This window comes from Anomalospiza imberbis, chromosome 5, assembly GCF_031753505.1.
Source record: "Anomalospiza imberbis isolate Cuckoo-Finch-1a 21T00152 chromosome 5, ASM3175350v1, whole genome shotgun sequence".
NCBI classification, from domain to species: domain Eukaryota; kingdom Metazoa; phylum Chordata; class Aves; order Passeriformes; family Viduidae; genus Anomalospiza; species Anomalospiza imberbis.
The window spans coordinates 40,526,018-40,542,689 of record NC_089685.1 but is presented as its reverse complement, the minus strand read 5'-3'; the positions used below and the strand labels follow the sequence as shown (position 1 = coordinate 40,542,689).

Sequence of the window (16,672 nt, the reverse complement as noted above, 5' to 3'; positions counted from 1 at the left end):
TATGCTGATGGACAAAGAATTGACTAGAAGTAATGAGTTAGATACCCATGAACAGTTGAAACAGTATTTATTTTTCTCTAGATTTTCTTGCACCAAAAAATATTTACACATGAGTCTGACCCATTTACACATGGGTCTATCTATGTGAAAAAATTAAGTTGGGTTAACAGCAACATATAGATCTAATTTTACATTATTCCAGAACAAAATGAGAACCTTTTATTTTTTTTAATCCTCTAGGAAACAGAAGTACTTGAAAGTATAAAACCATAAGAGGTTGCTTTATGATATTATAACAATAACTTATGATGAAAGATCTAGAGGACTACTCATATTTTTAATAAAAGGAAAGTGCATGCTCATCATTTGTGTACTGGTTCAGTAAAATTTCTGAACAGACTTCTTTGAGAATGGCATTGCCAGCTGTTATACTTCACAACACACTTCGCAAGCATGTATTTTATTTTGTGAGAAAATGAGAATTCAGTGTTTCAATATGTGACATACAGCACATGAACATGAACCCTTATTACATTTGAACTTCTCATCCAGTTCTTCTAAGCAAGCCTAAACTTAAGTCACTGTACAACCAACCTTGTAGACTTAATCAGTTCTGCATTCTATACCACATGAACATATAAGCAATTGAAAACACAAACTGTGATAACTTACTGACAGGTATAAAATACTTTGACCAAAAAATCCCACAAAACCCAAACCACTGCAACCATGTATAATAAAATAAGTCAAAAGTAGTTAACTGAAACTTGTTTATTGGTAATAAATGAAAATCCAACAATTGATATTCAGAAGCTTAAAAAGAAACAGGTCTCCATATGCTCGCTGTGTTTGATTAAATCAACTAGTTAAGTCATCTCCAATGTTCAGTTAATATTTTTAAGCTTTTGCCTTTTTTTGCCTGCTCCCCATCCTCCGCTTAGCTGCACTGGATGGTCTCGAAATGATATCCGTTCTGTATGAGATGGACTCAAATATGATTTTCCTGGAGTAGAAATATTCTTTTCTAAACAACAAAATAGACATGAAATTAAAAACCAACCAACCAAAAGTCCCTAAATTTCACTGTACCATATTCTTTTCAAGACAATAATATTTCTAGGTCTAATTAGCACACAATTTTATAGTTATGTATCACTCACTATTTGAAAGTAATACAAGTAGCTTCACAAGGCAGTACTTAAAAAATAAACTCCTTATCCAAAAAGATGGTAAAATTATTAAAAAAAATTACAATATTTTTAGAAGTGTCATTATTGGTCTATTTTGAACTTAAACACTTAACCGAGACACTCAATGCTTTTCACACAGAAAGTCATCCTTCAAGTGGATGAAGAACTAGTTCAGAAGATATATCTAATTAACAAGTTTTTGTGGTTATGTTAGACCAAATAAAAAAGAGATTTCTTTTGTTCAAAGCTCAGGAATACTTAAACTTAAATGCTGGATGGTGCCACAGAAAAAATTAAGAACACATAGGAATATGTGAAACATTCATTTTCATTGTCATGCATACAGATGCTTGAGTAATTTAGACAATGGTTTCTAAAAACCTCTTCAGACAATTATTTAAATAAAATAACCGGTAAGCATAAAGGTATAATATTTCTTTAAAATAAATTAACATTTTACACCTGATTATATCTTTCTTTGGCACTTGTAAGAAAGAAAACATTGGTGGAAGACAACCCAAACTCTGCAAGAGAATGATATGATGTTCACAATACAGCAGTTCATGCCTGTAAGTGTATATATATATATATATATATATATATATATGTGTGTGTGTGTGTGTGTGTGTGTGTATAAATATAAAATTAACATGCTAGTTTATCAAATACTTATTTTATGAACAACTTTTTGCCACTTACCAAAGGAAAATATTATTACCTACATAGATTCAGTATTTTTGATATTTTAATCTTTTTAGTGTTTCTCAATAGAAGAATTAAATTTCTCACAATATATAGTGACAAAAAAGTAGAACATCATTCTATGTACCAATGTATAAAACATAGCTATACATTTCAAAGAGTAACAAGTTTCTTTGTTTTCTCATGGATGCTTTCCTGTAGCCTTCTAGATCTAAATGTCAGGAGGTTTTCCCAGCCTACAGTTTCCTTTCTTATGAGTTCTTAAATTATTGCAAATGTATCTTAATAAATAGTTCTTTTGGCAACCAAGAGCTTTCAAGTATTTTTAACATTATCTCCATTAATCTTCTTATGGCTCTACAGATGTAGTCAATTCTTTTTTTTTAATATACAATTTACTCTAGATGTATCTCCTAAAGATTTAAAATTCTGATATTTTGACTTTACAGCATTCACAATTTCCTTGCCTTTGGATTATTTTATTTAACTACCTTAAATGGTAGCAGATCTCTTCAGTACAGAAAGGCTTTTGTTAAAGATCAAAGAAAATATTTAATTGAACAGTAAACTTTCCATTAATTATTTTGCCTGGGAACCATAGCATATTCAGTGAAGACTGAAACCCACAAATTAGTAAATTAAGTGGCTAATTAGTGAAACTTCAAAATAAATCTAATGTGGTAATAATATTTTTTAAATTGCATGCCTTTAATTTCAAGAAATATTTTATGAAATTGAAAACATTGTTAAACAACAAAAATAATTAAGACTGGAAATTTTTCTTCAAATAAAAACTAAAAGGAAATAGCTATTGCACATTTAAAGTGGAAAACAAAAGTGGGGCTAACTTATGCTTTTTCTGTGCACTCATCTTCAACATGGTATCCACAATATAGGTAAACAAGACATACCATTTTTTTCTATATTTTGACAAAAAATACATTTTATTACATTATTTTTAAAACAGAATAAAAACAGTTGCTAGAAAGAGCCTATCAATAATGAACTTGAAAACTAGTCTAATAGTGATAGAGTCAATATAGGAAGACAGCAAATCAACTTAATCCTAATTGCCTGATCTGTATTATTTCTGGACTAACAACCTCCCTTGTTTATGAACCTATGTGCACTGCTAAATAGTCTTTTCACGATGGATTTCAGTAATCTGTACATGTAGGGTTTTGCCTCTCCACTTGTAATTATATACAATGCATTGGAAGGAATATATTGTCCTTACATGAGGATATGTATTATTGTTCCATTAAAAAACCTCAAAGACCTGCTGTATGCAGGTTTAACACATCAGAGGCTGTGAGGCTGTCCCAAAGTCTGACAGTCACGAGTCTCTTTTTTTTTATCTACTCTCATTAGACTTCGTAGCATCTGCTTTAACCTTATTATATAATTGTGACCTAGACAAACTGACTTTAAACACAGACTAACTGTATTCTTTCTTTCCACCCTTTACACAGTTCTCAGCACTATTCAGCCAAAGAAAAGAAAGCCATTGTAGAGAGTGATCAACTAATTTGGAATGAAATATCTACAGAGGGGCTTGTAATCACTGTAAATCATTCCCTTTGTATGTCCCATCTTTCCATCTTTGAAATGGGCATAATTATGTTTGCATTTCTGATAAAGCACTTTTGATATCTACTAAATAGTACTAAGATATGAGTATCATTATCAACGGTGCTGTTCCAGCTATCATTGGTGGAGTGATGAAAGACAGAGCTGGCATGGAGTACCAAAAGCCTATTCCCTGAAGAAGAATTCTCAAGGACAGATAAATCACACCAGCATAATGCAGTTTGCTTACTCCTATTCAGATCACAGCTATTTCTCAGATGTTACACTAGTGGCTATTGTAACTGCTAGTGGCCAAATATTATTTATGATTGAAAAATTGTGTCCTAAAGGAAAGGTATAATGAAGGTATTAGTCAAATATGAGAAAGCATTTTGCTGCAGTTCTTTCTCCTAGAGTTTAATGCAAGATCAAATAGAAAGATTAATGAAAACATAAGAATAGAGTCATAGATTCATGAAGGTTGGAAAGGACCTCTAAGATCATGGAGTCCAACCATTAACCCAGCACTGCCAAATCCACCACTAAACCATGTCTCTAAGCATCACATCCACAAGTTTTTTGAACATTTTCAGGGATGGTGATTCCACCATTTCTCTGGTCAGCCTGTTCTAATGCTTGACCACCTCTTCAGTGAAAAAAAATTTCCTAATACCTAATCCAATAATGATAATCCAATAATGAATGGAATGTTGCAAATGTGGGACTTATCTGATTGATCATACATATGCCCACAAATTACTATGCTTACTTTTAGTTAGTGTCTTTTGCTATTCCAGTGAAAATCTAGATATGATTATTTCACATGTGCTCAAGTAAGAACAGCTTTGCACTTAAGTGTAAAGTGAGCATCTAGGTAGAATTTTGCAAGAAGTAAAAAAAAAAAATTGCATACAAACTAAAAAAAATCAGTAACTTTGTTGTCAATACCTGTGTTTACATGAGATTTTCTGATTCTGATTTACAAATGGGCAATTTTTTTTTTCTTCAGAAATATTCAATAAAGAGACCTCCATTAGGAAATGGCTAGAATTTTGTCAAGATCAAGGGAATGAGAGAAGACAAGAGAGTCTGGTAAGGGATGACAGTGGCACTTTGAATTGATAGACGGAACGTAGAAATAGTCCTTAAAAACAGTCTTGTTAAAAAAAAAGTCACAAACCAGAAAACAAACCTAACTTTCTGAAAACCCTCAAAACATATCAAAATGAATCCTTATTATATATTTTTGCTCTTATATTTATTGATTGGGGGTTTTATTGATGGACCTTACATATTTCTCTTACAGCATTACTAATCTTGTGAACAATTTTACAGCAGGATTTGCAATATCTCCATTTTCCCCTAAACTGCAATGTATCCTGCAAATGAATGGTTTTGTTTGTGAGTTAATTAAAAGAATATAGCATGTGAGTGAATCACATTACTGCTATCATAATTTCTTAATCAGTAAAATAAAGGTGACACATATGACAGTCATATTTTGCTATAAAGAGGCACATACTTCATTAATATGCATACATACACACACTGGTATGCAAATGTGCATTTGTGATTTATGAATAATTGTAAGCATTATCACAATACTTTTAGTTCATGTTATGTTCCTTAAATGTATTTGTAGTGGGCCTTGCCCAAAGGCAACAACAGAAAGATTCACTGCATCTCAAGATACTATATTTAGTATCTTTGCTAAATAGAATTAGGTGTATATAAAAAATGTAAACTAACATGTTTACTAAATGTAAATTAGAACAATTACATTGGATTTATTATACACAGTATGGATATTTTTGACAACAACTATTATTATTACCATTACTTGTACTAGAATTAAACAGAACCTGACAAGTATATTAAGTATAATTTAACAGGGTAAATGGTTATTCTAATACCAACTGATGTGGGAACAAATCTTAGCCAAGAAAAGCAATTTAATTTCTGCTACACTAAATAAGGCTTTGGAAGACAGGCTCTAACACTTATTTACTGTACATTCATTTACTTGTAACAACTTAATATATGAAGCCTCAGTACAGTCTGAGTTCAGATGCCTGCATATAGCAAAAAAGTATTTTGAGCATGTGCTGAAAGCTTGTCTTGGAATAATGTCACATGCTTCTATTTCCAAGCAGTCACTTTTTGGTTGTTTAATCTGTTTTCTGCTATCAATTTGTTCTGGTCTTTTTTTTGTTAAAGCCTGGGTCTTTTAAAAAATGTCAAGGTTTACATATCCACTGTTTTGATAAGTAATGCAATATGTAAAATGCTTTGAATTAAATTCTTGGTGTCCAAGAAGAAAAGCTTTGTTAAAAAGGTTATGATAGAAATTTTATGATGCATAGTAGACGTCATAGGGCATTTATCGATCCACCTAACATTGTATGTCTGGAGATATAATTTATTCCAAAGTCCTTACCATATTGTATTACTTAAAAGCAAATACAGCATAAGAAGTCATGGAGAAAAAAACCTCAGCATTTTAATGGAAGTGACCAGAACGAATCCTTAGCAGCAAAGCATTTACATCAATTTAAGCTCTGGAAAGAAGGTAGGTTCAGAAGGTCTGTGAAAAAGGTAATTGCTACAATATCAGAAAAGTTAACCTTTTAATAATGTTACTTATGGCTATCTTGAAGTTGGATTTTTTTTTCTTAGTTACATTGTGCTGAAATTTTACATTATATTTTTAAATTTCAAGATAATATTTAAACAGCAATGAAAAATCTGGGGATTGATTTATATAAATACCCCATGATATGTAAAGATATATCTCCTTTTTGTATGGAGATCTGAAGAAAGAATATACGCATGATTAATATTTTTTTAAGTAAATGGTGAATTTATTTATCCAATTACATACTTGGATAATCTGAACTCTAAAATGTGACTCAGTCACATGGAGCTGAAAGAGATAACAATGTACAAGAATATATCATAAACATTTATCAATTACCATTCCACACAGTTAAAATAAATGTAATAAACATAGAGCTCCAAATATATTCCTGTAAAATATAACTCTTGCCTAATTACAAATAAAGACTTTCAGCACCGCTGCTTATTAAAGCTCAATATTTATTTTGTGTTTCAGCTCCTTATTTATTTCCCCAATTTTGACCATTTAGGATGAAATTGAGTGTCTGCTTGAAATTTTCCAAAAGGTTGGTTACTTCGAAGAAAATATGTAAAATATTTATGCTACCATTTGTAGACAGACCTGAAATCTACCAAATAACAGAGCCTTCCTTGTAGGATGTGTCCAAATCTGGATCAAGTATATATGAATTGAAGTTTTTCCATGATCAGAGAAGGAATTATTGATCTTTTGGGCTATATTCACTAAAATACCAGTCAGTATGGAAACATGTTTTACCATGATATTACATGGAGCTAAGCAAGGCTATTCCTAAAGGTAATGGTGCAAAGCCAGGGAACTTAAAAGCCTGCTTGTTTCATGCTGTCTGTGGCAGGTGGAGAATTGCTACAGGAACCATGGAGAGGATAAGGATCAAAACCCCTACAGGAAGGAGACCGAGAGAAGAGGCAAAGGGCTGCAACCAAAATCCAAGAGAGAAATGAGACTGACTCAGAATCAAGGTGAGAGAAACTAAAGCTAACTTGGTAAACAATGCCCTGGCACAGCTGGAACAAGACTAGAATGACTTGACAAAGAGACTGACACAGAGCAGGGAGAAAAACATGGAGAAGAAGAAAACTCTGAACTGGCAAAGGGGAACTCTGTAAGAATAAAGAAGATGGATTATGGGGCACTAGGCGGTTCCTAACTCTCAGAATTAACACAATTTTAAAAAGTAAAAATACAGGTAATAATAAGAAAGAACACAAAGAATAAGTACATTAAAAGACTGGACTTAAGATCTGCCTATACAGTTCACTAAACCAGGCTATATTTGGAGGAGGTCTAAACTACATGATGATGAATCTGAGGAATACTGTCAGAAATAATTTGGATTCAAAAAGAAACAGAGAGTGAGAGGGAAAAAAGTAATCAGACTGGGATTTCTAGAAACAAACAGAAGACTTGATGGCATATGTGGGAAAGAAGAGTGGATGGGAGAGGAAGCTTATGCTGCAATAAGATGGAGGACAGAAACAAGAACCATTCACAGTAAAAGAAAGGATTACAGAACACAGGTGTGGAAAAACAGCAATGAAATAGAGACAAATTAGAAGGAAAAAGCAAGGAAAGAAAGAATGCCTTGGGAAGGAAGATCTTATAGACACATCTTTACCATCCAGTGCAACAATCTTGTGAAGTAGTCAAACATAAATTACTGGACCTTTCAGTGAATGGACTTGAGAAATATTTTTGAATCTACTTAACAAACATCCCACAGCAAAGGAAACAGAAAACTGTTATTATTTACTCAAATCATAGGACAGAAATCCTTATTGTTGATCTAACGATGCCATGGTTCAAAGTGGATATCTAAGTGAACTATAAGCCAATGTCTCAAAATGGATTTTTTTTAAGCTGGTTTCTCTTCAACAAAATCCACACTGAAGAACTCCCAAACGCTAGTAGAAGAGTATGAGGCTGGTAAAGTTAAGCACTTAAAATTTAGAATATACCTCTATATATCTGTTCTTGAATTATTTTCATAATTGGAAGTGCAGATGATGAAATTACATGAGATCTTGTATTATTTTTTCTCCCTAGCCCGTTAAATTCAATGAAAGCAAGTTCTACATGCCTTTAAAATCTGCATTTAGTTAATTTTTTAATATGCAACCTCAAAGTCAATTAAGCAACATCTTTCAAGATGTCATTCTGTATTGTCTGTTCAAAAAGATTAGGTATATGTTGTTTGAGTGTCAACCAATACATAGAAAAATATTTACGTATGAAAGAAATGTGCACAAGAAACCCCTTGGTAAAATATGAGCAAATTCATATAGAGCTTAAAAATGAGATGCTTATTACACAGAGAGAGTTTACAAATCCTAAATGAAAGACAGCAGTCCTTGAACTAGAATATATAGACAATAGTGATGCTAAGAAGAAAGGAACAGGAAAGCAGTAATTTTTTAATGTGAAGCTGTACCATACACTGCTTGTAATAAAGTTGAAGGGTTTCTAACAACTCTCATGAAAGAAAGGGAGGCAAAAGAAATCAAGGTGGGGGTTCTGTCAAGAGCAAATAGAATTGAAGAAAATTTAAAAAGGGAGTGAAATAAAAGCTACTGTGTTTTTTTTCTGAGTTGCAAGACTTTTCACTGAAAGAAAGGCATAATTAAACCTCATGAATTTATTTTCACTGACTAGCAGAATATAAAGTTTGAATTTACTGGAGAACTAGAACTGAGAAATGTTTTTTAGTGGAGATATACATGGGTCCATTTTTTGAATTAAGGGTATTAAAGGAATGACAAGGTTCAGGTTTTAATTTATTTAATTTGTTTTCCTGGAAAGCAGTTTTACTGATATCAGGGGCTTCCTGAAAAGCTCAAATTCAGGGAAGAGAAGAATTAAGAATTCTGGGCAGTATTTCAAATAAAAGTTAGAGGCACAGCTCCCATTACATTTCACTTTCAAATTTTGGTCAGGAGATTGCAGTTCCTAAGGCAAATATAATGAAAATAAAGTTTAAATTTGCAGAGAAAGAAAACCCCACAAAATTGTGATGACTGTTAGACAATGTAAAATATGTAGGAGACTTATCTATATGTCCAACATTGGTTGGTTAGAAACAAATTAGGATGATAGAAGGTAGCTGACCGTCATAGCCTACTCTCAAATTGGATATTAGCATATGCAAAAAACCATACTTTCTAGCTCGGTACAGAAAATGCTTATCCTCTAGCTCTTGCAAAATATTTCTATGCCCACCTTGCAACTCAATGCTGACTATAGTACCAGTGTTCAGGAAAGTATTAAAACAAAAAATTCAACTGGAAATTTACACCAATGTTTATGGAGTTAATAAAAACTATAAAGAATGGTCAACCCTGCCCCCCAACCAGCCCCACCCCAAAAAATAACCTCAAGAAATAGAAAATAAAAAATAGTTACTAAGGAGCATAAAACAATAACTATAGAGGAATATTATATTCCTTCTGGAAAATAATATAAGTATGTTCTTAGATCATAACGTACTGGCCATTAACAGAAGCAAAGTCTTAAATTAGACAAATAACTATTTACTCCAGCTGAACAATGGCTGCTCTTTCTTTAGGTTATACATTTTTTAAAAAATATTTGGTCAATTTAATGAACAGTTAGTTTTCCCTTTGAACATGTAACAGGGAAGCAAATCAAATACTTTTAAGTAAACAAATGCTTTCCTTAAATTGAGATATACTATGTTAAAAGCATTACTTTTATTACTTAATTAATTTAGCTTTGTCAAGGAACAGAATTAAGTTAGTTTAGGATTAATCTACCCCATCCAAATTTATCAGAAAAATAGGAAATTTGGCTTTTAAAAAACTTAAAATAGTTTAATCCAGAATTCAAAGAACCTACCTTTGGAAAAAAAAAAAAAAAGATCTATAGAAAGAACATAAAAGTTGGGAAGTTCACAAAATATTTCTTAAAATCTTGACTTAGCCTTTCTAAAATCCCCTGTGAATTAAAAGATAATAACTTTGAAGAGTAGTATGTTTTGTCTAACAAAGACATGATAATTCATACATTCCCTATATATATAAAAGGTATTTTATTTCAGCATCATGAATTTGAGCAAGATTTTTTAGTAAATATATTTAACAATTCATTATTTTGTATTCGTAGACTTTACTTTGCAGCCTGTAAGATCTCAACAATTTATTGATACAATTTCTAAATTACAAGTTATATATATATGGAACATGTATGATACTCCCAAATAATAACTCTTGATTCCTATCAATAATTGAATTCTGAGGAACAGCCACAACTATGGATGTTGTAAAGAGAACTCAGTAACATTTTATTAATAAAGCTTGTCATATCATTAGGTTGAGATCTGAAAAAATGGTACAAGAACTTGATTTAAGAATTTATTGAAATGACAGCACCTCTAAGATGACAGCATCTTTATAATAATCTAATACAATTGCAGGTTAACTCAAAGGGAATCACCCTACTAAATCACTGAAACAGTTCCTAGGCATCTTAATTTAATATTTCAGAAGGCAAAACCAAGAGAGACTATAGAACAAGAAAGCATTCTGTAACAAATACATTCTCAGCAATAGCAAATTTACAATGTTTTCAGATTAAAGATATCATGGGGCTAATGATTTATTCTGATCATTGAAAAACAACAGTCTTTGGCAAAGAGAAATAATGTAATAAACATGTTTCTAAACTTCATATGAAATGTAAAAAGGTGACAGTAAAGTTTGGTTTTATATATCATAAGTGACACAATTGAATGTATCATCATTTTTTAATTTATTAAATCCATGGTGATAAAATTTATAAAGACACATATACAGAAACATATTTAAAATACATAAGACCTGGGGTTTTTTTTTCCTTAGTTCCTGGACTACTGAAATAAGAATGAATATGTAGGTATGGTGTAGTAAATGTGTATTTTTTTAAAGTATACCTATATTAGAAATTGTAAACTCTCTCTCTCTCCACCCCTGCCCTCCCCCACATTTATGACTCTGCCAGTTGGTTGTTCTTTCCTCCTCCTTTCCTAATCTCTCCTTCTTGAAGGTACAATGCAATGGTACTTTTTTATTTTCCAAAGAAAATCCTGTTCCCAAGATCCACATAGGCAAGTTCTACATGTTGAAAGAGTTAATATTAATTTATTTTTGGATGGAGTTCCAATATAGGTTACAGTCTAAACAACAGTTATACACTAATACGAATGCAGTGTATACTATTTAAGTCAGTTATTCAAGATATGGACATATTCTATTCCGTATATATGAATACAATGATAATTTTGTCATTGACATCAGTAGTTTAGAATTATCTCACCTAAATTCAAGATCTTAGCAGTTAGGAATCCCACCTAATTTAAATGGTGTGGCTTCCTCATTAACCAATGGAGATAAACAAGAAAAGTAAGGACACAATTTGTTCTTTTCTAAGATGGCAGGCACAAAGACAGAATTATGTTCTTTTTCCATTGGTACAATTAACTTAGACTATGATGATAAATTTTATGTAATCTAATTTTAGGAATGTAAAACAAACGAATAAGCACAAACATATTGAGTCACTATGTATTTTACTTGTGGTGAAGTAATGTAAATCAATTTTCATTCTAAAGCCTTTACAAAGTATGTCAGAAAAATAGAGATTTCAAGTATTTTTACATGTTTTTCTTGAGTTCTATTTTTTTTATTGAAAGTGGAAATTCAGCATATATGAAAACATAATCAAAAAGTAAATCCATAAATTTATATATATAAATTATATGAAATATCTGATTACTATTTTGACATTTCAAGAAACTTCACTACTTAAAAAGTTTTAGGAATTTTGATAATTTTGCCGAAGTTATTTAATACAGCTTAAATTTTCCGTAATGTGCTTTTGGGGGGTTTAGGTTTTTGTTTATTTGAAAAAACTTTGTACACAAGTAGAAAAATAGAGTATGTCACATTATCAGAAATGCATTAATATTTCTTCAGTTATATTACACAAAATAAGATATGAAACTTAAAATTCTATAATTTTTTAACATTCAAGAATTGTTTTTTTCTAGGTATAAATTCTTTTGTTACCTTCTATGATATTGGAGTGGTAAAAATATAAGGCTTTAAAAGGGTACTCTAATACTGAGCTATAATAAGTTCAGTGGGATCATAAACTACAGCATGACTGGTAATCAACATGAGAGAAATCTGTGCCTTGATTTGTGATATGTGTTCTGGTGCTCAGGTAACAAAATACGCATTTTTCAAAGCTCTTTTGGAAATAAAATAAGAGGAAGATTGAAAGAAAATCTTTTTCAAACTAGGGAAAAGAAAATCTTCTCTATACTCAGCCATGAGAAGACCTACAACATCACAGGGAACTTCCAATTAAAATCACAAGAAAGTCTATTGATATTACAGCTTTTAAACTGAACTGTAATAAATGTATGAAAAGGCTTTAGATAAAAAAGAAACAGAAAGATAAGCAGCATGTGTTATTAAGGATTCCAAGCATGCTCCGTTCTATCTAGGATTTTAAAGTGATCTTTACTACTGATATTGAAAAGAACCATAACTTACTTGAGGATCTTGCTGAGTGTCTGTGTGGCAGCTTATTTTTTTCTCTGTTCTCAGTCAAAGCACTTCCACTGGCCATGGAAACAAGGTCTAAATCCATGTCTTCTCTGCTTACAGGGCTTGCCTGGAAGCAGTGGGAGAGAATGTACACAATCATGAAACAAAATATAACATTTTCTGAATGTAGCTCACATTACTCCAAATAAACAAACAGGGTCTGTCAAACAACCTTCTTCAAAATGATACCACAATCCTTTTTTGTTGCCTAGGCTGAACAAATGCACTATGTCAAAGCATTTTTGTAAATAAGAGCCGATCTTAAAATTGTGGTTTGTGATCTGAGTCAATGCAACAACAAAAGAAAACATTTTAGTACAGTAATTTTGAAGAAAATCAATCTTGCAGAGGGCTGATGAAACCTTAAACAGCTTAAGATCATTTACTGACCAGTCTATAATTTAAGTTATAGTTGAATGTCAGAGATGTCATACTGGATTATTTCCTGCAATATTTATGCTTTATCCAGGACATGTATCACTTCAATCAGTCATGGGCCCAGTGAGTAATTTAATCTTTAAGGTTTTTGCTAATTAACCATAACCATCAGACAGCATTTTAATTATACTTTAGGCAAGAGTATTATATTAATTATAAACTTCTGACATCCAGTGGTGGTATGTTTTGACATGAGGCATGTTACCTGTACACAAATATGACAAAAGAAAAATGAAAATCATGTTTCATTTTAGCAACGCTATTTTGGGAACATCTAGGGCAAAGTTTAAAAAACAACATGGAAGATACCTCCCACTGCAAATTGCAGATTTTTATTTTTGCAGAAACAACTTCACATTTACTGAAGAATGAAACGAAAAGCTATTCAGCAACAAAGCAGCCTCTAACAATAACAAGATGCTGAGGGCCAATAACAGGGGAAAAATCAGACACTGCTGACGAACAGTCTACAAAATTCCCAGCATTCTGAAGTCAGTCGGCTGGAAGTACTGAAAATAAGGATTTACTTCTCTAGACTTTGGACCTTCAGAAGTGAAGTCCAGAAAAGCAGATTCAGTCTTTCCTCTCTCTGGGCTGAAGAACTAGGTGTCTTTCAGAACTAGATGTTTAACTGGGTATTTCTTTTTTAAAAACAAACTACGGGAAAGGAGAAGACTCTGCTAGTGGTAATGTCTCTAAACTTTTGCCTAACATTGTAGTAGCAAGACTGCTCAACCAGGTATCGAGAGACTGGGTCTCAACTACTTCCTCAGGGGGCTAAAGACCATACCTCCCTTTTTCTCAGGAAAGTGCTGTTACTATGAAGTTGCAGGTCATTCTGGAGGAGACGATTTCCAGACTTCCTGTTCAAACTACCTCACTGTACCAAAAGCAGCACTGCACCAATGCAGACAGGCTTTGTAGTCCAGTCAAACTTAGAGAACTCAGATGAAATGGAGACCTGTTTCATTTCCTTGTCTTTATTCAGTCACTGTTTAATGTAAAATTCATTAAAAAGTCCACGCATTTTCAAACCAAAACCTCCAAAGATACAGAGATTTTACACTCTTCCTTAGTGATTACATTCCCTTTGTGTCTGCACAGAAAGTTTATCCCTTGTTTTCTGATGCTTACCTTTTATATGTTTAATGACGAGGAATTGATAGTTTTGCTTTGCACAGCTAGTCTTTATTATTGCTGTTAACATCAGTATTTATTTTCTCTTCCATAGCAGTGCCAGAAGCTTTGAAAAAAAAGTTTTGTCTTGCCAATTGTTTCTATTTTTTGACCTTAATATTTACAGTTGCTTTAAGCTTGTGAGAGCTTCCTATGTTCAAAGTCTTTAAACTGAAAGCTTTTAGTCTTTCATTAGTAGAAATAATGCAATGATTGTGATGCTCAAAGAGATTCAAACCAATGGAAGTGATCATTCTTATTTCTGTCTAACCTGTTTCAACGCACAACAAAAGTCTTTTTAATGTCCTAATTCCCAAAGATTTGTGGCCATGAGGCCACAAATTTTTTTACAGCTAGCCTTTCCATGGTATTATCATCCAATCCCTACCATCACAGAAACAAAGGCTTTATCATCATCTTTGTTATTTTATTTCAAATAAATGTGTTTTCACCCAATTACAATCAGACTAATAGTTAAGGTTGTATTAAACACTGCATCAAACTTAATTTTGGCTTTTTAAAGAAGCTGACTAAAAGTCCTCTGAAGGTAATTAAAGTCTTACCTTTTTTATTTATGATTTAGAGCCAGAATTTGGAAGAAATTTAAGATACTGGCACAATTTTTCACAGACTGTAGTATTAGACTTCCATCTGTAGTGATCACCATAGTTAACTCTTGAGACTTTCTGACATTTTTTTTACTATCTGTATATTTGTCTCTTTCTATGTAAAATTATCAAGATGTTCTGACACCTTCAGAGATAAAAGGTGCTTTTGAATTCAAGATACATATAAATGTTTGGAGATACTGATCAACAGTGAAGGGGTTAATCCTGTAGGTAACTTAAACTTCATACAAGAAAAATCAGGAAGTCTATCCTACCGGCTATTCCACAAAATCATATTAATTTAAAATAATTTAAACTGTAAGTCAGCATGCCTTCCTAAGCACTTCAATGGTATTACTAATGAGAAAAATCATCAAAATTACCAAGATTAACATAATAAGGTTTTAGATTTACTGTAGGTTACTACAAAGCAATAATCCCCAGTGAGAAGACTTTATGCGCAACCACTGAAATGCAATTTTGTATCCATAAAAAAGAAAGTCTTAAATTACTGGAATGTCCACAAATATCATTTAGAAAACTATATGAAACTTTCAGAATGCAGGCTTATGGAACACATAAAAAGCAGGGGGTGTCTAGCACATGTGAATACTTCATGATCGATCACATGGCATAGGAATAAACTACAGGAAATGCCCAGGAATGCTTAGCTCAGTTCTAATGCTTCCTCTCTCTCTCTCTTTGCTTTTAATACATATTTTCCACTTTCAGTTTACAAGAATTTTTTTTTTGATAATGATTGCAGCTGTTAACTTGATTTTTATCATGATTTCATAGCTTTTAAGTAAACTACTGTGCCAAAGCAGTAGGAGCATTTTCACATTTCAACCTTTAAGAGAGAACTCATATAAATTTTAAAACCAAAATTCTCCAGCCATTTGTGTGTACAAACCGTATCATTATTTCACTGCCTGTATAGTACTGCTTTGTGCATCAGAGATACATTTTATTCCATTTTCTATTTTATGAACCCTCTATTGCATTTTTCTCTATTTCATTCATGTGGAACTGCTATGTTATTATGTGGCACAGGCTGTGACAATGCCATCAACTTTGCCAGTTATGTGGGCACACCGCATAATACTATTGTGGGATTGCAGTAGTATTTTGTGGACAGAACCGCTTAGTGAAAATAACATACAATCTACCTATGTGCACATATGCTTACCAATAACTACATATTATGTAATTTAGATAACATTATTAAATTATGATTTGCTCAATTTAGTGTTAGACTCCACCTAACAAATCACTATTGGTGCTGCTGCAATCAAATGCTACGACAGTCATTTGGTTCATGATTTCAGCCTTTTAAATTTTAGAAGAACTGAAGAACTGGACACATTTGCCAGAGAAAAACATTTGACAAAATCTGACTTAAAAACACAGTAATAGTAATATGTAAGGCTTAAAATATTTTTTTTCAAAGGTGAATTTTATGAGAGTTTATTGAATCATTTCCAAAACGTGCAAATTGCATAGATTCTGGAGCTGAAGAAGGAAAAGGTGAGAAAGGGGCAAGATTGCTCAGAGAAAAAAGTGAGGCATATGACACATAATATAACTGGGAAATATTTTTATGCAATATTTTACATCATATATATGAGTATAAAATACTAATTCTGCTTAGCTTCTAAAATTTTGCCCTATTTTTTACACCCCGCAAAATTGTATCAATAAGAATATAGCTAATATTTTAGCTATTAA

The 16,672-nt window shown here is 32.1% G+C and overlaps 1 protein-coding gene across 1 annotated transcript in view; it reads right to left on the bottom strand.

Moving 5' to 3' along the window:
* Nucleotides 1-753: 753 nt before the first annotated feature.
* The window catches only part of LRRIQ1 (leucine rich repeats and IQ motif containing 1), a 102,723-nt gene continuing 86,804 nt past the window's right edge, over nucleotides 754-16,672 (bottom strand). The window contains 2 exon segments of the mRNA XM_068190330.1: nucleotides 754-1,024; nucleotides 12,669-12,789. Of these exon segments, the coding sequence (XP_068046431.1) occupies nucleotides 885-1,024; nucleotides 12,669-12,789 (261 nt within the window). The 3' untranslated portion in view covers nucleotides 754-884.